Source organism: Hippoglossus hippoglossus, chromosome 14, assembly GCF_009819705.1.
Source record: "Hippoglossus hippoglossus isolate fHipHip1 chromosome 14, fHipHip1.pri, whole genome shotgun sequence".
Taxonomy (NCBI): Eukaryota; Metazoa; Chordata; class Actinopteri; order Pleuronectiformes; family Pleuronectidae; genus Hippoglossus; species Hippoglossus hippoglossus.
The window spans coordinates 16,412,899-16,440,333 of NC_047164.1; the positions used below are offsets into that span (position 1 = coordinate 16,412,899).

The following is a 27,435-nucleotide window of genomic DNA, read 5'->3' on the forward strand; positions in this document are numbered from 1 at the left end:
GCTGAAATCGCACAGTTTATGCTCGGCTTGATTATAATCTCTCCGAACCATAACTGTATATATATATATATGTATGGATTAGGCTGCATGCTGTGATTTATTGGTAACCTGCAGCTGACTTGTGCCCCTCTGATAAAGAATTCACACAGCCTTATAGAGACAGCTTTATCTTCAGTGTCTCTCCTGCTTATTGCCTTCCTCTCATTCAATCTGTAGTATTTTAATTGCTTTTTTATCAGGTCGAGAGGAGCCCCCACTGTACGACACTGCACTTTACCCCGCTGGCATTTTGTGATTATTTTGGCAGTGTTGGATTATGTCTGGTTACTGAAAGGCTCCTCTTCTTATTCCCTCTCCTCGCTCCTACGTCCTGTTGTCTGAAATCTAACGTCCTGTGTTTCTCCTCGTGCTTCTGTGTGGGTCACTGGATCCTGACCCGCTGCTGTCTTCTTTGCCCGCTTGCATGGCTAGCGTGCCAGAGGCCACAAATCCCGTCAGGTACAGCCTGCTCTGTCGTGGGTTTCACCGCACCTTCTCTTGCCTGTAGAGAGCTGGAGTTTAAGCCTGTTCTCGTCTACTGACCCCTCTCTGCCCTACTTTGTCTGTGCTTGCCTGGTTTGTCTTTGTCCTCTCGCTGCTCCCTGCGGTTGAGTCTGGGTTCATGCGAGGGCAACTTTAGAGGTCCTTGGCAAAATGGAGAAAAAGTTTTGTTTTAATAATGCTGCATTCATTTAATTAACTTTAAGTATTTCCCTTATCTCCTTTATAGTGTGCTATGTTTTTTTAACATAATAAAAGTCTGCAAAGTCAAAAAGCTCAAAATTAGCTGTTAAGAGAGCTGAACAGAAAATGCTGCACCTGAAGCCCCTGAAGCTGCCTTGTTGGAAGTCCAGCCGATGCTTCTGCCCCATTGTGATGTGTCACATGATGCATTCGCATAATGCCTACCTACTGGCTAGTCCGGCACGCCTACTAACAAAGCCCGGTAAAGTGAGAGTGGAGAGCAACATTTCCTACATGGTACCATGAGCGGCTAAGCAATCACAACCGAGTTGTCACAACCTGGCTCAAAGCTGGACAAAGTAGTGAAGGCCACACACAAGCTTAACCTAAAAACGTTTATTTAAAGAAATGAACAGGAAATGTAAATGTAGAAATCAATATACAACCAAAACCAAATGCTGTGGAAGCCATTGGGGAGAGAGACACTGGCTGAATGTCACCAGCTTATATGCTGCAGCCAAACCAAGTGAGATGAATCTCCCTGACGACCAAGCTCCTCCCATCAGGCTCCTGCAGAGAGAGGCCTGCTTTGAGACGTCGTCACACGAGTGAACCAGTTGCCAAATCATTATTAGAGCAAGGAAACCTTTTTTAACTCTAATCATAGCATCACATGTCTCCTCGAATACAATGTGCAGCTCTGCAATGGTTCTGCTGCTTTTTAGCCCCACAGCCACATATAGATGCTGAGCTGATTTTGTATCTACAGTTTCTTAAATACCATGCACTTAAAAAAAGTGTGAGTGACTTAAAAAACTCCAGGAACCCCTGACTTTGTATGCAGTGACAGTACTCAAAGTACTTATACTATATTAATCATAATACTAATATTCAAATACAAAAAAAATGACTTTATGTATTTAAATTACATATTACATTTCCATGTAACTTTATCACATAAGTTTAATGTAAAGGGTCACATTAATGTTGAGTGTACTTCATTTTAAATATACTTAAAATATTAAAAGTAAAAGTGTATCCTAATACATTAGGTGTCATAATGTAATGACAATGCAATAGTCTACTGCATCATTATTCTCAGCGGTGGCCTCTTCTGAATCCATTTTTTTTTTGCAGGAGGAGGGGTCTAATGTTGCCTCCCTTCTCTGATTGGACCAGTGGAACAATTCTCCTCTCGCTATTAATAATTTCTGAAAACATAAAAAAACTAAGTGAAAATGTAGCTTACTGCATTGTAAAAATGTAGAGGAATGCAAAGTAGATATTTGCTGATATATATGTGGGAGTAAAAGAGAAAAGTACCTGAAAATAAAGTACAGATACATGAAAAATGTACCGTAATGAATTAAATGTACTTTAACAACCACTAGTCATACAGTATCTACTTGTACTACATTCTACCATTGTGTGCATGCTGTACCGTATCACCTCTATAGCTGAATTAATTAGCACTGACTATTACATTTGTCACACTTGGCTGCACGGTGCACGGCATTTCTACCTCGCTGTGCGCTAAAGATCTTGTTAACTGTGACTGCTAATATGGCAGAACATGGATTTTGTGCTCACAGACCTACACACTGTTCTTAAAGGCACCTTGTAATCCTGGCTCATTAATGCATTTGTGTTATAATTATTTTATGGTGAATTACTCAAACGGCTCACTCCTGCTGCAAATGCTTGACTCACTGGTGCATCGTTCCCTAAAGTGGCTGGTGTCAATGTTTGATAAGTTTTTTTTTTTTACTTGAAATAATTTGTGACTTGCACTGTCTCGCCATCGTGCCGTAATTTGCATTGTTTCGGTTTGAAATGTCAGTTAAATGCAATGTTAAGCTGTTAAATCCAATCAGTCGGAAAGATGCTAAAGGTCTCAGCTGACTTCTGCTTCTTCCCTTCCCCAGTCCAAGCTGGTGGAAGACCCCGTGGCCATCCTTCAGGCAGCGCACTCGGCTGCAGCAAAGGTCTGGCCATGGCTACAAATGATTGCAGTTCTGCTTGCATCCCTCTCGTGTTTCACAGTGTGAATGTGTTGTGTTGTGGTTTTTCCATGTGTGATGGACTAATGAAGACACGTGGGGCCCAAGAAGAGCCCAGGGCGTACCCTCCCTGCAGCTCTATACCATGTGGAGAAACCGTTTTTAGAGTCTTTATTATGCTGTGTTTCACCAGCAAGGACCACGTCTCAGCAATATGTAATTTAAAGACTAGAATGGAAATTTACATATTGGATGTTCAGGGAAAATGTATGGACGCTGAGGGAAGGGGTTGAGGTCAATATGCATCTGATGGGCTGGTCTGAGAGGATGCAGGGAGACGCAGTGTGGGGACTTGGTTTCAGGCATCACTCAGGTATAGGGATGAGGGAAGAGAGGATGAGGGGATGTGGATAGGAATGAGGAAAGAGAGGATGAAGGACAGGGATGCAGTATCGGGATGAGGGAGGGAGAATGAAGGGATGAGTGAAGTGAGGATGAAGGGAAGTGGGTATGTTTATTTCTCTTTGTTTCTTTCGTTTCTTCTTTTTCTCTCTGCTTGTTCTCATCTTTTTTTCTCTTTCTCCAGGGAGGGTTAAGGGTGGGACCTAAAATCTGAGACGTGCTAGGTTGAGTGGGTAGATGTAGGCTTGATGGTGATTAGAGGTGTGGTTGAGGCGTGGCCCTTCTCTTTAACCTTTAACTTAATGTTAACATTTAAAAGTAGCTGTTGCATCCCTCTGCAGACACTTTTATACGCGTTGTGTTTTTGTGTGTGTGATTTGCTCGGCTGTGATGAAACCCCCCCCCACGCTCTCACCTTCCATCCGTGACATCTTTTTAGTGTGCACATTACTCGCACCCACAGCGAGTTCAGTCCACACTTAGTGATCCCCGGAGAGACGCATTAAAAGAGGAAGCGTGGGAGCTTTGGTTCTATGCTGGACGTGATTTACGAAAAAAAAAAGAACCACTTCATGCAAAATCATGCACGTTTTCACAGTGAGAGAAGACCCCTACCTGAATGACTCCAGTCCCCCTAATATGTCTCATGTGAATGTGCCTGCAAATCCACCGCTTGTGAGGAAAAAAAAAGTTAATTATAATTATAAAGTGTCTGTATATCATCATACTGACTGTTCCTTCTCTAACAGGGAAAGACCGAGGAGCAGATAACAGCAGAGAGAGTCTGGTACAACACAGAGAAAGTATGGCTCGTCCACAAGGATGGATTTTCATTGGGTCAGTAAAAACTTCAGTGTTTTTGTACCTGTTCATATGTATTTTAAAATGAATCATCAACCCTGTCTCTTGCTGGTGCTGTTATGTCTTTCTTGATTATATTATGAATATTTTATTATATATTATATTTGATATTTGATATTTTATTACAAACCCATAGAAGTGGACGTTTGCAGCTTTTAGAAAATGCTTTCGAAATGTTTACACCTGAATTAGACTGCTCCGTCCTACCTCGGGCTGCGTGCTTGTGTAGTTTTAATGAATCCGAGACAGTATTAAAAAAGATGCAACTGCCACACATGATCAGACATGTGAGATAAGATGAGTCGGCTGCACACCGGGTGAGATCACATGTCACGATAAATTAACTCTGCACGCTTTGTTGGCGACGCAGCGACTCTCCTGAAGACAGAGGCGGGCAGTCTGCCAGAGGGGAAGGTGAAAATCCGCCTGGAGAGTGATGGATCTTTATTGGACGTGGATGAAGACGATGTGGAGAAGGTATTTAATCATCAAATCAAATCTGATCCCCTCATCAATTACCGACGGCGCCGGGGCGAGTTTTGTGATCTGACTTTGAACCTCAGGCAAACCCGCCGATGTTTGACCGAGTGGAAGACCTGGCCTCGCTGCAGTATTTGAACGAGTCGAGCGTGATGCACTCCCTGCGGCAGCGCTACGGCGGCAACCTGGTGCACACCCATGCCGGGCCGAACATGGTGGTCGTTAACCCCATTAGCAACCCCTCCATGTACTCGGAGAAGGTGAGGCTGCAGCCGGTGCATAAAATCACACATCTCCCACAGGACATTAGAGTGTGAGAGTGCAATCAGAATGAAATAAGCTCGTGATGACTGCAGCTGATATGTATAACCGCTTCTCTACTCCAGGTGATGCAAATGTTCAAGGGCTGCAGGAGGGAGGACACCGCCCCTCACATTTACAGCATGGCCCAGGCCGCTTATAGGAGCCTGCTGACAACTCGCCAGGATCAGTCCATTGTGTTGCTGGGCAAGAGTGGCAGTGGCAAGACCACCAACTGTCAGCACATCATCCAATATCTGGTTACCGTCGCTGGCAGCGCCAACAAAACCTTTTCCAGTAGGTAGAGTGCATTCCTCCGCCAAGGCCCAACAGTCCCATTATGAAACCTCATCTAAACTCCATAGATACAGATTATTATTTCTATCTGCACCTTTTTTCACACAGTCATAAATATCAGTCACTTAAACATGCCTGTTTTTTGTCTTTAAGATCCATGAATTATTCTGAGTAATCAAGGAAAATGTTGAAAAAAGTTATTTCCTGACACATAGCACATCTTTCCATCCTAATCTTTCCAGTAGTTTTTGCTTAATCCTGCTAACTAGCAGACAAACAAACAAACGGACAGGGTATATTAAGAGTTCAATTATTAAAAATAATTGCAATTTCGTGCTGGTTCCTCCAAACGACCGTGTTTCTCTCTCTTTTTCCGTAGCGGAGAAGTGGCAGGCAGTCTACACAGTTTTGGAAGCGTTTGGAAATGCCTCGACGTGTATGAATGGGAATGCCAGTCGCTTCTCTCACATTGTTTCCTTGGACTTTGACCAGGCGGGCCTGGTGACCTCCGCCTCTATCCAGGTACACATGAACACTTTTATGCATTTATTTAGGTAAGTGGAACTCCATGGCTAAAGCTATCATGTGTTCACATCTGCAACGATCTCAGACAATGTGTCATAAACTAATATAGGTTTTGAAATATTTTTTTTCACCATATCTTCACATGCTCCTCAGAGGATCCTATTTCCTAAGTTCTAAAGTCGTTCTGAGTCTGACTTCGGTGTATTCATGTGCTCTGAAGTCGGAAGGAGGAAAAAACCAAGATGGACGCTATAAACAAATTTGACACATCTTTCAAATATTTGCAAAATAATGAAGAGCTAAGGAAAAGGATTGTGTGTCCCAGACATAAATATAAAAAAAAAATCTAAATTGCATTAATCAAAAAAACGTCTGTATTGGCTAAAAAGTGGTGTTTGGTGCTGGTGAGAGATACACATGCAGTTTGCAAATGACAATAGTGTAACAGTTGACAAGTTTACATCATAAGCCGATTGTGAAATTATGGTAAATGGTAATTATGGATTTTTCCGACACCACGTGAATACACAATCACAGTATTGCCAATATTAGTTATTGTCTACCGTGCACATATCCTGTCCTGCCTTGGCCTTGCAGACAATGCTTCTGGAGAAGATGAGGGTGACAAGAAGACCAGAGGGAGAGTCCACTTTTAACGTCTTCTACTATCTGATGGCCGGAGTTGACAGCTCTCTTAGGTCAGGATCAATCATGTTAAACCAATTCAATACACAATACACCAAAGCTAAACTGTTAACCACTGGATTATTATGCTGATAGGTCACAATGATATATTCATGATTTTGGATAATGCAGCCGATTTCTTACCTATATACTGTAGTTCTAATGATGCAGATAGAAACAGACACGAGAGATGTTGATGTCGTCTTTTGTCGTTCTCCTTTCATCAGGACCGAGCTGCACCTCAACCACTTTGCTGAAAACAATGCATTTGGAATCATGCCTCAGACAAAGGTAAACGCTGCCTGGTGATGAGAGATTCGCCAGTTCTTCCACATCTAGACATTAAAAAGTTGTTTTATTAAATGTATTTTATTTTTTAAATTCACAAACACTCTGTAACTCTGTGATTGGTCCTTCGACTGTGCATAATGCTTGTCACTTCCAATCATGATGGATTTAGTGGCATGAAAAGTACCAAGAAAGGTTGATTAACCTTTCCTGATCTGTTGATCATCCTTATAAAGAGCGTGAAGCAACCTTTAGCTTCCAGAGGCCATGACATCAACCGGCAAACTTTGGCACAATTTGCCGTGGCTTGTTACAGGGAGATGCTAAAATAGCATTTTCACAGTAGATATGAAAATAGGTCACAACACAATTGTGTTCTGAAATTTGCTGAACCATTACAAATAGTTTTTCTAAACTTGTTTTAGCTTATTTTTTTGACAGGTCGGTCAAAAAAAACTTGAGGAAATCTTATTATTAATAGTTGAAAAAGGAAATTTAATTTAGAAAATGTGTGCCATCTGTCAGACTGAGGACAAGCAGCGGGCCTCGCAGCAGTTCTCCAAGCTGCAGGCAGCCATGAAGGTTCTGGGGATCAGCGGCGACGAGCAAAGGGCCTTCTGGCTCGTCCTCGGGGCCATTTGCCATCTCGGAGCTGCAGGAGCTACCAAGGGTGAGATTACTGAACCCGTCACATGGTTTACAATGTTAGATCTGCACCAGTTATCGGTGTGGCTAATGTTATTCATAGAACACATACCGGTCACAAAGGATGCAAAAGGATAATCTTTTCGATTTGTTTAAACCACTGAGAATAACACGCTCACCCCGCGGCTGATAAATTGGCCAAATATTCCCCTCGTTAGCGGAAATCAATTTAATGACGCGTAAAGCCTGGATTATGTCACCGCAGGTAACATCCTCGGTGTGATGCAAGGCAGCTGTAAGTCGGATAACTGAATTATGCATTTGCACAAAGGAGTCAGCTCATAGGTTGTTGGACTGCTCCACCACACGGAGCTGTAAAATACAAATAAAGGAGGGAACGATGTGTTGATCAGTATCCAGGACATTTTTCTGGTCATTACAGATAATTCTAATAACAATACTACTACTTCTTCCAATAATATTAATTATTAAAAATTATAAGAATTAACAATAACATATAAAAGAACAACTGCATATATTAAGAGTTCGACTTTAGAAGTGATAGGACATGCAAATGAAAACTAACTGACTGAAATTATCATATTATTATAGTTTGGACTGGCTCTTTTGTTCACTTTATTAATCCTCACAGAAAAATCATATTAAAATAAACAAAGCACTGCTTGTGTACCTGAAAACACTGATAAATTAGCTGAGTCATTGTTTGGAAACACTCGGGGACGAGGTTTCATTCTGACCCTAATGTCTGATAAAAGTTTTGTCCCGTCATAAGAATGTATCAAAGCACTTAACAACTGTTCCCTTAAACACGAGGATTTGTTCCTGCCTTTGAAGCAGCGTGATGAAACCTCCCGTAAGAGTGTTTGATTGTTTTTTTTTTAGCTCTGAAGTAATAGATCTGCCTTTCGCAGCATACGATTTTCATTTTAAAATTAGATGTCTTCCATTTAAAACGGGCTGACACCGTCAAAAGGATTTTTATAATCAGCGAGGGTTCGTGGTAGTCATATTTTATCCCTGAATGTTGAGGCAGTTTGGCTTTTTAAGGATGGAATTATTTATATTGTTCAAATAAACGTGTTTCTAAACAGAGATGTAAAGCTCGTTGTTTGTCTTTCAGGTGCTTCAGTGGGTTTAAGATTTTAAAATTCAACAAAATCAAACTAAGGATAGGAAAAAAAAGTATCTTCATCTGAGTGACACTGCGAAGCAAATTAGTTAACGTGGCGTCTCACTTCCTCTGTTCTTGGATGCCGTTGACAACACCACCATACTAGAATAACTTATAACATAACATTTTTAATGACTGTGCGGCAGCAGTGACAGGATCTCTGTATTTTTTTCGTACATTTGTTCACTTCCTGCTCTCAGGCTGCATTGTAATTGCCAGTCACTTGTGCAGAATTCTTTTCTTGCCAAATTATTTTACCGTGATCCCCTCCAGCTGGCTGCCAATCTTTTTTGATGGCAGTATAACAGCATCCAGGAACAGTTTTCTGCTACGACTATTGTCCTGCGCAACATCTGCTGTTGGGAATACCGGCGCCAAACAACTTTTGTCCGTCGGTGAATTACCGGGTGACTTATGGACTTGCGGACGCTTTGACATACAAAGTGGAAGAAACAGTGCATTATGGGAATACAAGTCACAACCAAGAGACAGGCACATAGAGTATTCATTCAAGAAAATACCCTTTGACTTGAAATGATGCCTCCTCTGCCAGGATTTACTTTGTGCTTTGGCTTCCACCTACAAAATAAAAGAAGCGTGTAAAAGATGCTGATTGGCAGTGCAGCTCCGTAGCAAACCACAAGAGGGCAGCAGTGATCTCTTATCCACCAGAACTAATTACAGGAGCCATTTGAAATGAACTTGCTTTCTGCTGTCCAAACTAATATCTGATAAGTGAAGACAAAAAAAGTCTGGATGCTTTTCAAGTTCAAATTTTGTACATATGTTTTAAAAAAAAAAATATATATATATATATATATATATAAACCCGTGTGAGTCACACACTCAATGTTTGAATTAATCATATCCAGTCGTATTGGCGAACCCAATTTCCTCTTTTTGATGTTTTACTAGAATAATTGTGGTGGCAAATATCTATCAAAGCAAATATTTGAATGTCTTTGCTCGTCTTAACAAGCGTTCTGCACAGCTTATCATCATGAGAAGTATGCAGGGCCTCTGCAGCGCTGATGAAACAGATAGAGCCCACTCTGTGTGTGTGTGTGTGTGTGTGTGTGTGTGTGTGTGTGTGTGTGTGTGTGTGTGTGAGTGTGAGAGAAATCCCCCAGGTTCTCTCTTAAGTCTCAGAAGATACCACTTCATGGTGGATTAAAACACAAGTTTGCCCTCATATCTGCGTGTTTCCATCAGTCAGCCAATAGATTAAAGAGGAGCCTGTCTTTCCCCAGAGAGAAAGAACAGAGGTTTTTATGTAAATAAATTAATTGTCTCCACTCGTGATAAGTTCTTGCTTTCATTCTCAAGACGATAAAATAGAAACTTTTACTTAGTAGGGCCCCCCCCCCCCCCCCCCCAACAATAATTTTATGTATTCACGTCACAATTCCTTTCAGAATGCTTTTACTGCATGTTCTCTGTGTCAGTGTCAGCTTGACCAGAGACGTAATTCTACCCTGTCAGCGTTTCCCCACACAGCTACATATAATAGCCATGTGCCCGGGGGTTAGTTGGCAGCGGGGCTAATGGACGTTTTCATTCTCGTGTCTCAGCTGGCAGGAGACAATTTGCACGTCACGAGTGGGCCCAGAAGGCGGCCTACCTGCTGGGCTGCACCCTGGAGGAGCTCTCGTCCTCCATCTTCAAGCACCAGGCCAAGGGCACCCTGCCCAGAGCCAGCGCCGCCCGCCAGGCTTCTGACGAAAATGGCACAGCAGATGCAGGTACTCTGCATTTACCAACATCCTCTCCTCTTCATTCACTCCTCACAGCCCCACGCCCCCTCCTCTCTCTCTCTCTCTCTCTCTCTTTGTCACTTCCCCTCTTGTTTCCACACACGCATGCATGCACATTCGCCTCCGCTCATCACCTGAGGGAAATTGCATGCTCGGGAGAAAGTAAAGCTTATCTTAGTAATGAATACCACAGCTTCACAATGGCTTTTGATAGATAAGTACACACGCTATGTAGGGACAAGCAATTTTGGATCCACTCTTCATTCATTGTCCTTGAAATCATAATTGCCTCACATTGATTTTTCACATGTGCGCGTCCTCTCCCTGCCATCTAAACATACTTTGAAGGGCAGGGGGATACAGTTAAAACTATCACATGCAGCGATGGACAGAATTGACCTCTGTTTCACCCTCCTTCTATATCGCCCCCCCCCCCTTACACATGAATTTACTGTCATAGATGTGTGTGCACACGTGAAAATCCCCCTGAGCGCCATACACACACACGGAATGAATTAGGTGAGCTTAACAGGTGGCCATCGCTGCCGGGCACGGACATAAGTATGCGCTGTCTGATCTGACAAATTCGGAAACACCTGAGTCCCTAAATGACATTGCTTTACCGAGACAATTTCCGACCCAGTTCGAATACTTCAAATTCAAATGTTGTGCGTCCTTTCGAAGCCCATTCAGTGACCTTTGTTTTATTGTCACTTGTACAGCCCAAACACATAGAATGTCCTTTTTTTAATTCATCTGGTCTCACGAAGGAGATTGTTGTGAGCTGCCTGTTTCTGATTGGTTCTGTGCTCTCATCCCAGGATCCAAGGCTACAGCCATGGAGTGTTTGGAGGCTCTGGCATCTGGGCTTTACTCTGAACTTTTCACCATCCTCATTTCTCTAATAAACCGGTGAGTGTTTCTCTTCCAGTTGTTTACTTAAGCCGTGTCAAATTGAAGATGTGTCCTCATTTCGGCTGGTATTATTCAGTTTAATGGACAAAAGTAGAGGCCTTGCACAACATTTTATCCATTTCTTTTTAATATGAAACAAAACAAAACCTTTTCTTTCTACATCTTTTTACATTACTGTAATTTCTGGGAGGTCAACACTGTCGAGACAATGTTATTTTTTCTAATTGATGTAATGGGGTATGAGAGGCTATTTCAATTTTTGGAATTTGAGTTTAGTTTTTAGGACAGAATTTGTATTATGTGTGGTGAAGGTTGAAGTAATGGATGGAAGTGGAGAGAGCTAAGGTTAAAGCCAGGGGTTATGTGCAGTGAATGTGATCGAGGAAACGTTACCTCAAGTATCAACAGTGCTAATGTTTGTGTGTGTGCGTGTGTGTGCGTGTGTGTGCGTGTGCGTGTGCGTGTGTGTGTGTGCGCCTGTCTCGTGTGCTTCAGGGCCTTGAAATGCAGCCAGAACTCCCTGTGCTCTCTGCTCATTGTGGACACACCAGGCTTTCAAAACCCCAGGCTGGCGAAGCGTGAGTGCGGCGCAACCTTTGAGGACCTCTGTCACAACTACACTCAGGAACGTCTGCAAGCTCTCTTCTACCAACGCACCTTCGTCCAGGAGCTGGAGAGATACAAGGAGGTGACGATATGTGAACCATAATGCAGCGTGCACGCAAAAACAGTGGATTCAGAACGTGTTCAGAACCCTTCACCTTTTTTCATTATTTGTTCTGTTGCAGCCGTACGCACAAGTTATTTAAATTTAAATTGATGTCATCTCTCTGCACTTCATAATGACAAAGCAAAAACAAACCATTTGCAAGCTTTTAGCACATTTATTTAAAAGGAGAAACTGAAACATCACATAGACCTAAGTATTCAGACCCTTTACTCAGTCCTTAGTTGAAGCACCTTTGACAACGATTACAGCCCTGAGCCTTCTCTGGTTTGACGCGACAGGCTTTGCACGCCTGGATTCTGGGATTTTCTGACGCTCTCCTCTGCAGATCCTCTCAGGCTCTGTCAGGTTGGATGCGGACAGTCGGTGGACGGTCTTTCAGGGTCTCTTCAGAGACGATTGTTGGACTGGGATCATGTCCGGGCTCTGGCTGGGCCACTCAAGGACAAAGGTTATTGTCCTGATGCAAGGTGAACCCTTGGCCCGGTCTCTGGCCCCGAGTGCTTTGGACCAGGTTTTCATTTAAGGAAAATCTCTGTACTTTGCTGGTGTCGTCCCTATCTCTGCCCAGCCAGAGCCCTGAACTGAATTCTATTGAACATCTTTATAGAGACCTGAAAACAAACGTCCACTGAAAATGAATGTCCCTGTACAACCTGACAGAGCCTGATAGGATCTTCAGAGGGCAATGGCAGAAAATTCCCAAATCCAGATGCTACATCCCTACTACTATGTTTTTGTTTGAAAATGCATCAACCTATCAGCCACACTACTATAAAGTTTTAGAGGTGCTACAATGGAAAAGTTTGGAAAGGCAGCGGGCTCTGTTTTAGTTCATAACATCTTGTCTTTTCGGTCACTAACGTTGATTTGCCCTTCCGGAAGAAAACAACCGGCGTTATCCTCGGCTACCAGTGTAGAACGCAACATGGATAATGAATTACAAGCGTTGCTGACCCCGTTGTCTTTGCAAACAGCTGTTGTACATTCAAATTCTGCATTTCACAATGATACAACCTCTTAAATGTGTAGGAGACGAGCTGTTATTCATGCAAATCCTTCTTAAACCGGCACACACATGCCCAGTGTACGGGGGGTTGTCACGTGATGTACGTTTTCAGGCTTGTTAGTACAGACGGGGATTAAAACTGATTCGGAGCCAAAATGGTCGTGTGGACAGAGATTGTGTTAGTTTGAAAAACGCCATTTTAAACTAAAACGAAGTAGTAGGGATGTAGTCTGTGGGCTGTTATTGCTGCCAAAAGCCAGTCTGAAGACTAATACATTTAATTGAATGATTCGAGTATCTGGTACAAGGGGTGTGAATACTTTCTGAAAGCACTGCAGTGTCATCCTCACCGTCTCTTCTCTTCCTCCCACCTCTGTGTCTCTCTCTCTCTCTCTCTCCCCCTTTTGTCTGCGGCTTTCTCACCAATCTATCAACTTCGATACTGTATGTGTTCGCACATCAGATGCACTATCCCTCCCACCTGTCACAGGCTGTGACAAGCCAAACTAGTTCATGTGTTAGACTTTCTCATTAGCGATGCCAGTCTTCACCTCCTCTGCCGAGATCAAAGTCGAGTCACTCACTGCCGCCGTCGGGAGACACACCCACATGCACAGCGGTGGTGCTGCTCCGTGATGAAGGAGCCATTCTTCTTCTTCTGTCCTCCCTCTCTGTCGAGCGTCGACGGACCACAATAACTGGCTATTGTGAGAGTTTAAGACTGTTGTGATTAATATTCGATAATTTTCTTTTGAAACAATCCGATTTGATTTCTCTAATCCTTGGAAGCATTCTTCTTATTCAAAACACGGCTGTTTATACAATTAGGTTAAGCAGAAATCCCGATCATATTACTTTTAATACAGTGCAGACGGATCTTGGGATTTTCCCGCCCACGTTCCCACCCACATCCTCCGCCTGGGAGGCAGAGATTTTGAGCTAAAGGAAATTTTGCATAAAATCGGCGCGGTGTAGTTCTCTCTTTTCGGTGCATCCTGGAAATATGAGAGTCTGGGAAAGTGTCATTTGAAAACTGGGTCAAACTCATTTGAAACGGCACACAGTATCAACAACGGCAGTGACAGGCAGGTGAAAGTGTGATACACAACAGCAGGCGCACGCTTTGTGTTTTCAAATTAAACGCCGCCGTGTGCTGCAGCTCTGTGTGGATATGGGATTTTTGCATTTCCTCCGCATGGTGACTCTCCGCGGCAGAGAACAAAAATCATTTAGGCCACTTCTCATACACAGTCGACTCGAACAGTGGCATCTGTCACGGCCGCACCATTAGCACCGCCAACATTTACCCACATTTCCAGTGCGCCGCGCACTTTGTCACCGTGAGCTGCCATATGCCTGTTTTGCTCCGGTGGAGGTAATTTTCTGTATTTATTTCCACTTTATTCTCGAAATGTTATCTTCAGCAGTAATGAAATCTTTTAGCTTTTTCGATTTACTCACAGGGAAAAAAAAGCCTCAGTAAACGCCAAGCTTCCCTTGTTATTATAATAGATTTGTTGATGCTTTTGCTTTTCTTACATTTAATATGCAATTGTTTTTTTGTTTTTTTTCAATATCCATAAAAATCCTTGGGAGTAATTCAAGCTGCCTGCGACTCCATTATAGGGCACGGACGCAAACTAAATCCTTCAATTTGAGAAGCTGGAAAAACAACTTGTGTTGGACAAGTCAACAATGTTCAGTCCCACAAACACCATCGTTCTTTGATAATCTGGAACTACGAAGAGAAGACCATGGATTTGTTTGAGGAAAAGAAGCAGGAACTGGCTTCTTGTGATCAAACTGTTGATCCATAAACTGTTTTTTTTTTTTTTACATGAACCAGAAAATGACATTTTCTGGTAGCTTTTCTTGTGTGATGAATGCAGCAGGAGGTCGTCCAGGAAAAGAATGTAAGGGTTGTCCCCTGAGTAGAGCATGCAGGAGGCAGCACATGATGTATATATTCTGCTGAGGAAAGCAGTGTGTTGGTTTACAGCACAGACACTGGAGTCGGCCCTTATCGCCAAAAGCTCTTGATTCTCGTTGTCTTTCCGAGTAGACATCTTCATCTTTTTTTCGCCCTCAGATAGTTGTATTCCTCCAGCTGCCTGTCCGTCACATGTTAGAAACATCAACACGCCCACCCGCTCGCTGACTGTGAATTTTCCTGCTGTATTCTCTTACGGCCTCACTCTCAGTGGAAATTTGCATTCTCACATACAGCACTTTCAGAAAATGTCAGGAAAATGTCCGCATGAATGAAAGCAGCTACAGTTTCCTGGGTTTACTGGGAAAAGGTCCCATGCTTGAAAAAGTGGCAGTCGACTCCTCACTCAGAGAAACATGGTTACACATGTAACTATCTTCTACATGACCATTCTTCTCAATCAAATACATTTGTCCGTGGCCATGGAAAGATTCCAAACTATCTTCTGTGCTGAAGTCTATAGTAGACACTGAATCATGTCTTTGTCCCCCCCCCCAATAGAAGGAACAATATTCATACTCTGACCCTGTCACTTTGCTCGTCTGTCTTCCTGTAGGAGAACATAGAGCTCGCTTTAGATGACACGGAGCCCAGCACATCTCTCTCCGTATCAGTGGTCGACCAAGCCTCCAGCCAAGCACTGGTAAGATCAATCCCTTTTTGTGTCTGTGCTCTTCATTTCATTTCAGTTTTTTAAGTTACCTGTTTAACTGCACCCCCACTTATACACATTTTATTCCTGTTTTTTTCATGTATAAATCACCACCCAAGGGACTTGCATTCCTTTTCGTGATCTATTTTCACACGCTATTCTCGGGACGCCCTTTTTGTATTCGGACGATGAATATCGCTTTTTAAGCAGCGTTTTCAAATATCGAATTGTGATTTTTTTGTTCTCATCTTTTAGGCGAGGCTATAGAAAGAGAGGGAAGCAGCAGGAAAAGAAAGGTTATAAAATTGACTTCGAGAAAGAAAATCAATGTTTGGCCTTTGCAGCCCGTGAACTGCACCATGGAAACAGAAATGGCAGAGTTTAGAGAGTCATAGATCACTTTGGTATAATTCCAGTGTGTTTGGTTTGAGTGCTTTACTTTTAAAATGGTCCCCCGCTCTAATGGGAATGGCATCCGAAGCAGTGAACTGTACTACATCACACTAAAAACCAAAAGGGGAAGAAACACGGATTCCACTGACGTCCTTTCTTTTCTCATATTTTTCTTTCCTGCTGCAGCCCTGATGTCCATTATCACAAACAGGCTTAATGCTCAATTCATTGCAGGCCTCATGGCCGTCGTATATATCTCCTCCATACTGATACTGTGTGTTGTTGTATTCGCAGCCAGTGTAGTGTGTGCTGCTGATAAGCGCGTCTCCAGTGGAACTTCCATACAGCTGCTGAAACCGTTTTTAGTTTTGTGGGTTTGGTTCCTCAGCCAAGGGTTTCCCAGGGTGGCTTCAGGCTTTAGCCATGTTAACCCAGCTGGACACCTTCATGTTGGGGTGGTTTTCTCTGGAGCTTGTTGTAATCCACAAAATAATTGTGACCTTTTCTAAATGTCGCTGGCCAAAAAGTTTACCAATGAAACTTTGACCCTGGTAGTTATGTGTGTGTGTATGTGTAAGTATGCTGTAAACATAAACTAAACATTTGAAATGCACTTCTCCGACCATGGCACTCTTTGGTCAAGATGTATTTTGGTCTGTAGTGGACTCTTGAGTATTTGGGCTAATCGATCAGAAAAAAAGGAGATATTTTGGGAATAAAGTCGTAATTTTCCGAGACTTAAATTACGTTTTTCTGAGGATAAAGTCATAATTTTATGAGAGTGAATTCATAATTTAGGCTACATGTCATTCTGCAGGGGGAATATCAAAAGATCAGCCTGTCGCCAGTGGGTTAAAATGAGATATGTGGAGCATTCATGTTAAGTTTGACTTTTGTATAAGTTTCAGAAAAAAATGGAATACTTCATCTTTTGCTCATCAGCACCAAATTATCATAAGTTTGAGGACTTTGAAAAGTCTGAAGAAAAGCCACATGGACCTGGAGGAATTTGACTTTGTGGCTGTCGTTACATCTGCGTGATCTTCAAAAGGGTTTTGTGGTTTCTCAAGAAATCATGAGATTGGTTATCAGGTTTTTGGATCCAGACGAAGAGGAAATCTGCAGAGCATGGGTTCTACTCGCTGTTTATTTCCTAAATAGTTTTTTTCTTTAATCTCATGCGTATGACTTTTTTACTCATTAATTTACAACTTTATTCTCGTGATATTAAGACTTGCTTCTTAATTACAACTCTATCCTTGAAGTATCTGATTTTTTTTCTTCCATATTGACGTAATACGTCATACAGTCTCCTCACAACCTCGGCCAATCATACATTGTTTGAAAGCTGCTAGTCTCCTGATTCTATATGTGTAAAGGAGCTGAGGATTACATGCTCCTGCAGCAGCTGTGGAAACAGAACGTGTTCAGACTTGTGGCTCCAAAAACTGTTAGTGTGGCTCCGTCTATTCCTTGAAAATGCCCAGTTAAGCTATAGAGTCCACACATGTAGCTGACGTGTGCTTCGACAAAACTTTGTATTCCAGGTACTTTGTTTCAAAATGTAACTGAAAATTATTTCTTCAAATGCAAAATACACAAGCACAATAAGTACACATCAAGAACCGCGGGTAGTAATATAAGCATGGTCAAAGACTAGTGTGCTCTCAAAGCTCTGTAGCTTCAACTAAATTATCTAACTAGCACAGGCAGCGCATTATAGCTTGTAACCAATCAGAGGCCGGGGCTGACTGTAGTAATTATTGGTCCTAATTAAGCTGCATTGTAGCTATGAAATCAAATAAGTCAAAAAACACAAGTATTTTACAAATGGCTCTAACAAAAGCACTTCTCAGAACCAGTACTAGAGATCTTATGTTCCATTTTAATGCCAAAAAGTAGTTTGTATTTTTACCACGTTTGTCTGTAGCTTTGGTTCAGTATCTCTTTCACCCATTCTGACTTTTTGGTCCTAAATCTCTTTCAAAGGAGACCAAAGGATTGGAGAATAGAACCCTTATGATTATATTATGGTGAATATTAGCACACGTCTTGTGTAGGAAGGTTAAACATATGGTAAAAGGTGAGAATATTTGCGCTGCACTGTCCAATAAAGTCACATTATTGTTGTTGGAATCATGAAAGAAAGCAACCAAAGCCTTTTCTCAGCATCACAAGTGCTGGAGTGGGTTTTATTTTCTTCCCCTCGTTCACGCTAATTAAAATACTAATTGTATTACTTTTTAATTCCTTCTCCCCTGCTACTCCTCATACTCATGAACTCCTTCTTTCTGCATTTCCATTTAGATTATAAGGAAACGCTAAATTGATGATGCTATTATGGCGGCAACTGCTGAAGGGCACAGAGACTACAAATGCTTTTGGAACTTTAATTTCCGACGCTAATATTTATATTAGGCCTGTCACAACTGGCTCTCGCTGTGGAAACATTCACCAAACTGCTTTTACTGACATTTTGGAGAGTGGCTAATATTTCATGAGACGCTGACTCTGGAAGACAGCCCTCCGCATTTGTCTGATCATTTTCTGAATCTTTTATGAGGAGCAATATCTTGTTTTTTTTATCCCGAGGTGGATAAACACTGAAGCGCGGATATCCTCGGATTCAGCAGTTTGTTTTCATCTAATAGCAACTCGACTGTCCTGGTCGCAAGGCTGTTTCTTCTGATGTGGTGGGTTTTATGTGTTAGGGCGTCACGTTTGAGACAAATGCAGCCACAGCGAGGCACAGAACAAGGCAGGTTGTGCAGAAAAATGAGTGTTTGATAGTGGCTCTGGCTGGTACAAAAAAATAAACTCAGATAACTTAAAACTTAAAACTAAAAACTCAAACATCAAAACATCCGTAAAACTCAGAAACATGAACAGGAAAAACCGGGAATCAGCGCACGAACAAAACCGAACTGAACTGAAGCCGAACGAAACGGAGGACTGGGAGCAACGAGAATAAATACACAAAGGAGGCGGGGCTTATTAGACACAGGTGAAACACATCAGGAACAGGTTCAGACAACGTCAAGGGGAAACAAGACAAACAAAAGGAAGTGAAGCAAATAAAAGACATAAGGACGGGGGCTTCAAAATAAAATAAGAAGTGAGACAAAATGAGGGATAACATAACTAAACAGTCAGGGGCACACATGGATGGTAACACAAGAGTCCATTAGAAGAACCCCAAAGTGTCTTTCAAGAAAATGCAAAGTCCGCAAAAGATAACAGAATAAGAATACATGCTATTCAGAGTCCACAGGGAAACAGCAAAAAAAACACAACTGATAGCAAAAGTCTTATACCTGTTTTACACCAAGATTCTTGGCCCTTGGTGGATCTTTGTCCTCTCTCTTGGCTTCATGTTGGCCATCATGGACGACAACTGAGGCACCCTTTCCCTCTGTCTTGCCAAATTAACGCGTTCTTGTGGATTTCCATCACTGTTGATCAGAACCAGAGTCGATAAACACCAGTGTCTAGTGCAGAGTCATTTGACCTGGGAGTTATCCGACTTTATCCATTCCCATTGCGGACAAAAGCCAGATGTTAGCGGGTGAAAGTGTTTTTTTGACCAGTGGAAAAGGGGCTTTACAAAAGTCCTTAACTGGAGCGGGATCATGACAGGGGGCCTAATAGTAAATAGATAAAATAGGAAGTCAGCTAAAGTAACACTGATGCTTGAAGTCAGGACTAGATAGTCATTTCTTCTTACATACTATTCTTCTTTAAGGACTGAAGGTAAAACTGAGCATCTTCTGTCCTCATTAGGATCACACTAATGACCTATGACCTTTGTGCATGTGTGTCTATGTGTATTTGTTCATATGCCGTTATATGACAGGTACGGACAGTTCGAACAGACGAGGCGCGGGGCCTGTTGTGGCTGATGGAGGAGGAGGCGGTGCAGCCCGGGGGATCAGAGGAAACGCTGCTGGGACGTCTCTTTAGCTACTATGGACCTGCCGAGGGGGAGAGTAAAGGCAAGGAGAGGACAAACACACACAGACACACACACACACACACTTACACCTAACCTCACAGTTAAAGCTAATATTAAGTATGGCAAGCATTTCCCTAATGGTTTTTAAAGAAACTGACAGAGTAAACAACCCAATATGAATATTTGATCCAAATAAGCATATTATATTAATATATTGATGTTTGTAGCTTTCATCTCTGTTGTTGTGGCTTTAAATGTGTTAGTATTGGTCATTTGTTAGAGAAGAGACATTCTTACCTCGACCGAAGAGGTTGTGTTTTCACCCCTGTCAATTTGTTTAGTGGTTTGTTTGTTTTGTAAGCATGATTACACAAAAACAACTGAACAGATTACCACAAAACTTAGTTGAAGGATGTAACGTGGGTCAGGGAAGAACCAAATAATCTGGTGTGGATCTGGATCAAGGGGTGGATTCACAAATTATTTTTCACTTTCTTTAACATTGCAAGACATTTTTCAACATTTTTGTCAATTTCTCAGAAAGTAATTCATGGATCTTGATGAGAAATATCAGGCACATTTGTGTGTACAAGTTGGTGCTGATTCACATCGATATCATATGATATCATATAATTTAAACATAGTTTAGGGGACTGTTAGGTAAACGCTCTACTGAGTACCATTCTAATTTATTTTGCACTCTATACACGATACTCTTACAGAATTTACCAACTCTGCCTATAGGCTTGATTTGAGATATTTGACCATTTAACATCAGTCGGCAAGTTAAGTTTATTTGTAAGTGCTTTACATAAAATATAAAAGGCATCATAACAAATTGTAAAAACAACATAAGACAATACAAAAAAGGAGCATTTAAACAGAAATTAAAAGTTAGATAGAGAATAAAATAAGAAATAAGAGAGTGAAAATATCGGTGCGGTGTAAGAAATGTGTAATTATTTGACTCAATAAAAGGCAGTGGCAAACAGGAGGGGACACTGTACACTGTATTGTATTATAGACAAAGGACTCCTCATATCAATGTAAATTGTTGTGCACTTAGCACTATATGACAAATTGACCAGTGCCATCTCTATCCACACTTACCTCACTTAATAAAAAAAACATCCCCCATATATTATTCAGGAAAACATAAGGGCCATTTTAGTCTTTAAAACGACAGCTGAAAGCTTCAGGTTTTAACATTGCAGATGCAGCAGAGCAGATGTGAGCTCTCCTCTCTGGTTTACCACCCACATCAGTGTTATTTATGAGAGTACAGTTTCATGGATGTATAATTTCATATGAAAACTGCATGGACAGGCTAACGGACGGTTGGATCAACCCTATGCAGACTCTATTTCTCATCTCTTTGTATTCACAACCAACCAGTGGATCTCTCATATCCTACATCTGTATCAGGTCACACTTTCCTCTTGAAGAGTGAGAAGGACAACCATTTCCTGCTGGGGCACAGTCATGGGACGGACTGGGTGGAGTACAACGTCTGCGGGTGGCTCAACTACGCCAAACAGAATCCTGCCTCGACCAACGCCACCAGCCTCCTGCAGGACTCCCAGAAGTGAGCGGCACACACGCACGAGGAGTTTTGTGGCATAAACTGTCACTTTAGTGGAGTATTGCAAAAGATCTATACTAGATGCGAAGGTGTTTTTTCGTTTTTGTTTGTTTTTTTGCAGGAAGATCATCAACTCGCTGGTAATGGGCCGATCAGGTGGAGCCACTGTTTTGTCGGGTTCCATCGCCGGCCTCGAGGGCGTTTCCCAGCTGTCCTTGCGACGGGCCACCAGCATGAGAAAGACCTTCACCACAGGGGTGGCCGCCATCAAGAAGAAGTCCTTGTGCATCCAGATAAAGCTTCAAGTGGTGAGAGGAGAGGATGGGACATATCAGCCTGTCAGAATTTATTTTGTATGTGTTCGTCCACGTTTCAAAGGCAGTGAGCTGGAAGCGTATTTGGGGACCTGGGACGGCAACTGGGCACCGGAACAAAAACGAGTTACTCCATCTTTAATATGAAAATGGAAGGAAAATGAAGACATCACCATTGCTGTTGTCAACATTGTTGATGTTAAACATTAATTTAGTCCTTGTGATGTAGTAGCACTGCCAAGACCCACTGAGAGTCAACCCCTGAGTCTTCAGTTTCTTGTTTGCTAACAGTTCAGCTCCAGAAGCTTGACAGGCTGATGGAATATATGAGGGCTCATAGCTGTAAATTTGTTTTTGAAATCTACGTAGCGGTCGCAAATAGCTCGATGCAGCTTTATAAAGAAAATGGATGGGATGAAGGCCGGTGTTTGAGCTGCAGCCAGAGAATAAAATCAATCTGAAAATGATATTAGGGCCTGGTGTTAGTGTGCTTTATAAGAACAGCTCTGCTGCTTTTCTGCTTCCAACCCCATTGCTCGACGAAAATGTCGATATTGAATAGTTCTGCAAAAGCCCAGATAACTTTAAATCCGGTACAATGCCATTAAAAAAGTTTTTTGCTTACTCCAATACTAACACACTGCATAGTCATGGCAAATACATTAGGGTGAAATATTGTGTGGTTAGGGATGTAAACTGTGAGGTGTGAACATAATTAAAAGGGATATTGGGCTCTTTAATACCCAATTGAGGTTGTTTAGGTTTAAGTGGCAATAACCAAGAGAGAGGAAAAAGTAAGAGGTATCAAATAATACCTTAATAACCCATAATACAGAAATAGGAGTGGCACTTATCCAACATGCAGAGTACTGTTTCAGATTGTATTGTAAAGATTGGTGTTTTTCAAATAGCGATTGATCAAAGCTTAAAGCCATGAGCCTCAAATGGAAATTTGCCTAATGAATCCATATGAAGCTCACAAAGTTTATAGAAAAATATATTCACTTAAAGGGTAGGCTGTACATTTAAGATGATAGAACATTTTTGTATTCTCTTCCAGCGTTGTCAGAGTAAATTGTAGATTTAATCCAATTGATTTGAATTCAATTATATTTGTATGGCACTCTATCACAACATACATTATCTCAAGCATTTTACATCGTGAGGTTGAGACCTAACAATATTATAGTGAAAATATAGACAATTGGCGACTGTGGAAAGAACAAAACTCCCTTTTATCGGGGAGAAACCACGACCAGAGCCAGACTCAGTGTGGGCGGCCATCTGCCCATTGCGGCGAGAGGAGAGGTGGGTGGAAAGGGGCGAAAGAGGAGAGAGTGGGGGGAGTAGGAAGAGAGAGAGAGACTGAACAGAACAGATTTAACTTGTTAAAGAAATTGTTTGTGTAATATCGTGAGATGTACATGCGTTTGTCTGTTTCAAGTAAGGACGCTAAGCTGCCGATTGCATGTAGAAACACCGATAGAAGATATTGCTTTGGCTGTTTGGCCGGTTCCAACCAGCGTTCCCTGTCCCTTCTGCAGGATGCTCTTCTTGACATGGTGCGGAGGTCCAGGATTCACTTTGTTCACTGCATATTGCCCAAGGCCGATGCCCTGAAGGCTCTGAGCGGATCCCTGTACAAAGCAGGGGAAAGTGAGGCTCAAGGAGAGAGTGGAGATCCGGGCCTAATGCAGCTCGATGTGGCCTTGCTGCGCGCTCAGCTGCGCGGCTCCAAGCTGCTTGATTCTCTCCGGATCTACAGGCAAGGTGAGGTAGCTGCTTCAATAACAAACCGAAGACAGGTAAAGGCTGTGTCTCAATTCAGGGGACAAGGATGCGGTCCACCCGGGCCACAAAGAAGGAGGCGGTCTTTGTGGGACGCGTAGACTGCAAAGGTGGAACCGAAATGAGAGGCTGTGGTCTACAGAGGCTTTCCTTGACTGGCATCACCAGCGTGTCCCACCCCTTATTGCTGTTGCCTAGCAACATAGCTGAATTTGGACATGACGAGAAGGTTTTAATGGCCCTTGCTTTTTTAACGTCTGTACTGTCACATGTTAGGTTAACTTGAAGCATGAGACTTACACATGGGTCTCACCGCTTGCCTTCGCCATTACCTCTTCATCACAAAAGCGCAATGAATCCCGGGATAGGTTGGTCTGGGAGGGACACACTTTGTAGACCTTTGTTTCTCTGGGATGAAAGGACATCTGTGGCGTAATCAGTTTTCAAATGCAGCCTCCGAAGGATGCAGCCCCTGAATTGAGACGCAGCTACAAAAGCACAAACTTTCTCAATGTGTATCAGAGACATCCGCAGCAAAACACCCATGACTCTGTATAAGTATTTGTCGAATATAATGTTGTTATCCAATTCTGACCTTCACAGGTTACCCCGATCACATGGTGTTCTCCGAGTTCCGGCGACGATTCGACGTGCTGGCGCCGCACCTCACCAAGAAGCACGGCCGAAACTACATAGTGAAGGACGAGAGGAGAGTAAGTAAATCAGCGAGAGAGGGAGGTGGAAAAAAACACAGCTCCACCAGTGGCCGAGCACGGTGAAGATTAATGTCGTGAGGAGGCAGTTTCATTACATCTGCCTCTGATTTGTCAGCAGTCGGCTGACAGAGAAATAAACCTCCATTCATCAGAGCCATTGTAATGACCCAATCAACTTAACCTCATCAGTATCATGCTCGGGAAGGAGGCAGATCGGTTCTGCGGCTCCGAAAAATCTTCCTTGCATCTAAAGCTACACAAATAACATCCAAGTTGACATACTCAGTGTTTTCCCCTCGACAGCACTGGTGCTTTACCACTTCAGGGCTTTTGTCTTAAAAACATGACTGTGAAAGACCTGTGGATGAAGCTGGTGGGAGATTTATTCGTAGGAGTCAACTAGCACGGAGGGTGTATTGATGGAGAGAGAAACGAACTGTATTGAAATGAGAGAAAGAGTGAAAGAATGGGGTTAAGGGGAAGAAAAGCTCTTTCCCCCTGTGTCCGTATATTGGGGGCTGAGTTTCTGTGGAAACACACGGCAAACAAAAGCCCCTCAGTGCTCTCGCGGCAAAACCTCTCGTGGTGTATTCTCGGCGTAGTGTTTCAGGCTGGAGGCTCAAGTAGAAAGACGAGGCTAAGACGATGACACGCCTACAGTGTACCCAGGCTGATAGACGGATAGGGAGAGGAGAGGCTCCCAATGGATGGCGGTGAACCTTCACATACGCTGCAGTGGGGGATCACGAGGAATAAGCCAGAAGCAAGTTGATTTTAGTTGTAATTGGTTTTTTTGTTGGGGTTGGGAGGTTCCGGAGAGCCAAACTTTTTCCCCGCGCCCACTGCGGAGTCAGGAATGGATGAGAGGGAAAAGGAAAAACGTCACTGGGCCGTCAGTTCCACATGGCATCTCGGGGGAACTGTGGACTAATGAACTGCTTGATAGAAGTTCACACTGGATCCAGCAGTTGACAGATGTGTTTGTGTGTATGTGTGCCTCTGCCCAGGCTGTGGAGGAGCTCCTCGAGTCCTTGGATTTGGAGAAGAGCAGCCACCACATGGGTCTGAGCAGGGTGAGTATCGCTGCCGCAACTCAAATAAACAAACGGCTTTAAAATGATTAAATAAACCGTTCCTGTGAATCGCTGCCAGTTCCTCTCCTCTTCACGGAGCTGCTGCGGTGCACAGCTCTTTTTTATTCTTCTGTATTCTGAGAGGACACTTGCTGTCTGGGGGGAGTGTGTCTTTCATTACACTTGTCCCTCCTTGAAGTTTGTTTACCATCCTTTTGGAGAGCGGCCAAGCCTTTCCCCTTCTTCCAGTCTTCTTTCTTAGCCAGTGACTACCTGAGAAGCATGTCTCTATCCCGCCCGGCTACGTGAGCGTAATTTTTCTTTTCAGGTAATTAGAGCAAATTCTCACAACTGATGGCCCTCGTTGTTTTCCGCCACAGCCATCGTAAAGTAATCAGAGTAAAGACTGGCTGGCACGCCGATGTCTAATCCTATCAGTCGTAAAAAAAGTGGCCATCCGCCAAGAAGGGAAACAATAACGTAGAAAAGAGTGGGACTCATGCTCTCAGATACGTGCAGCGCAGAACACATGACGAGGGAACGGTTTGAAGGCAGCTTCGCGTGGAGCCACACTCTGGGGTGTGAAATGGGCTCAGAGTCGACGAGCACATTTGGCCATTCTCAAAGCATTCCAGTGGCGTCTTAGCAACCTGCCTCCCTTGCATGCCAATTACACCAACCCCAAATAACCTTATGGTGATGGATTCAAAGCTCGAGATAAAATATGCCATTAGCTATGTCTGAAAATAGCACAGCGTTATACCTTTTAGAAAACACTACCTGATGATGATGAAAGACATAAAGCTTCTACCCAAGCCTTCGTGAGACATTTTTTTTTAAAAGTAATATCCCCTGACGTTGCCGAATGCATCACTCCTCCCTGATGGTTTCGCAGATTTTTCCCGCTAAAGCTGTTTGATCGTTTCCATCTCGCGCTTTGTTAACAGATCACATATGGATTTGGTAAATTATAAAGACCCATGTAGGCAGACCTGGGCTGGAGACAGTTTTCCTGTCATCATCCATCCATTTTTATAGCTCGCTGCCGTCATATCTTGAATGTGTTCGCAGCACCTAATCCCGCTGAGGTATAGATGGGCCGTGACGTGAGCTGCTTACTGTTTACCTGTGTTTTACCTTTGGCCCAGATTAGAAACAGAGCAGGCTGATTGTCTGAGATAATAACTTAATCACAGCTTTCTCACTTAGATAAGACTACTTGTCCGAGGATTACACTTTTTCCCATTGATTTACTGCTTCACTGCGTTTTTATTTACTTTCCATCTCGTCTTCTTTATTTCGTTGCCCTGCTTCACATTAAAGCACAGCCTCTAAATCTAATTTCCCCCACGGCTAAAATTAGCATGACATGATCTCTCAATGATTTTATCCTTTAGTAATAAATTAATTTGATCTTGTGTGTGTGTGTGCGTGTGTGTGTGTTTTTCGCTCCAGTTGTTCTTCAGAGCTGGCACTCTGGCTAAACTGGAGGAACAGAGGGATGAGCAGACCAAGCGCAATCTGACCCTGTTCCAAGCGTCCTGTCGAGGATACCTGGCACGGCAGGCCTTCAAGAAGAGAAAGGTAGGCAAGACGTCTCACTGAGGCGAACGGTTTTGTCCAAAGTTAATGGAGGTTCAATCATAGACTGTATGTAAAGATGGATGACATCAAAGCTCCCCCAAAGTGTAGCCAAATCATCTTGATCACCCCCTGGTGGCTGGTTGCAGTAAAGCTCATAAACAAAAGAACACATCAAATACATTTTTCCGAAAGATTTTGGTGTGGATCAGGATAAAGAAGCAGATCCATGACTTTTTATTCATCACTTTTGTTAACATTGTTAAGTATGGGGTTTTTAATCAACATTACTTAAAAAAAAAAAAACAGGCATGTTTAGGGGACTGATATTTAGTTTGTGCAATTTGGTGATCCAAATAAAAATCTGGATCTAGTGAATTTAAACGTGGTTTTTCAAGGAGACTGTTGGATTTTCTAGTTAATTATTTGATGCTATAAAAATCGGGTGAGACGTCATGATTGACAGCTGAGACTGACTGATTGGTTGAGCACAGGACCTCAATACCACGGCTCCGCGCCACGATCACTACTGTGCAGTATCCAGGGTATTTTAGTTGAGTTTTTGTACAATGGGAGGGGATGCGTATTATGG

The 27,435-nt window shown here is 42.7% G+C and overlaps 1 protein-coding gene across 10 annotated transcripts in view; it reads left to right on the forward strand.

Moving 5' to 3' along the window:
- The window catches only part of LOC117773948 (unconventional myosin-XVIIIa-like), a 77,876-nt gene that overhangs the window by 20,343 nt on the left and 30,098 nt on the right, over positions 1–27,435 (forward strand). For 6 of the 10 annotated variants that reach the window (XM_034605871.1, XM_034605878.1, XM_034605875.1 and 3 more), the window contains exons 7-27: positions 472–498; positions 2,649–2,708; positions 3,875–3,962; positions 4,357–4,463; positions 4,550–4,726; positions 4,853–5,063; positions 5,443–5,585; positions 6,186–6,286; positions 6,500–6,563; positions 7,086–7,230; positions 9,969–10,139; positions 10,973–11,063; positions 11,562–11,754; positions 15,349–15,435; positions 19,691–19,829; positions 21,215–21,374; positions 21,493–21,679; positions 23,230–23,455; positions 24,077–24,186; positions 25,197–25,262; positions 26,718–26,846. In XM_034605871.1, coding sequence (XP_034461762.1) covers positions 472–498; positions 2,649–2,708; positions 3,875–3,962; positions 4,357–4,463; positions 4,550–4,726; positions 4,853–5,063; positions 5,443–5,585; positions 6,186–6,286; positions 6,500–6,563; positions 7,086–7,230; positions 9,969–10,139; positions 10,973–11,063; positions 11,562–11,754; positions 15,349–15,435; positions 19,691–19,829; positions 21,215–21,374; positions 21,493–21,679; positions 23,230–23,455; positions 24,077–24,186; positions 25,197–25,262; positions 26,718–26,846 — 2,682 coding nt within the window. The remainder of the gene's footprint in view (positions 1–471; positions 499–2,648; positions 2,709–3,874; positions 3,963–4,356; positions 4,464–4,549; positions 4,727–4,852; positions 5,064–5,442; positions 5,586–6,185; positions 6,287–6,499; positions 6,564–7,085; positions 7,231–9,968; positions 10,140–10,972; positions 11,064–11,561; positions 11,755–15,348; positions 15,436–19,690; positions 19,830–21,214; positions 21,375–21,492; positions 21,680–23,229; positions 23,456–24,076; positions 24,187–25,196; positions 25,263–26,717; positions 26,847–27,435) is intronic. The other 4 variants (XM_034605876.1, XM_034605881.1, XM_034605880.1 and 1 more) reach the window with 2 other exon arrangements.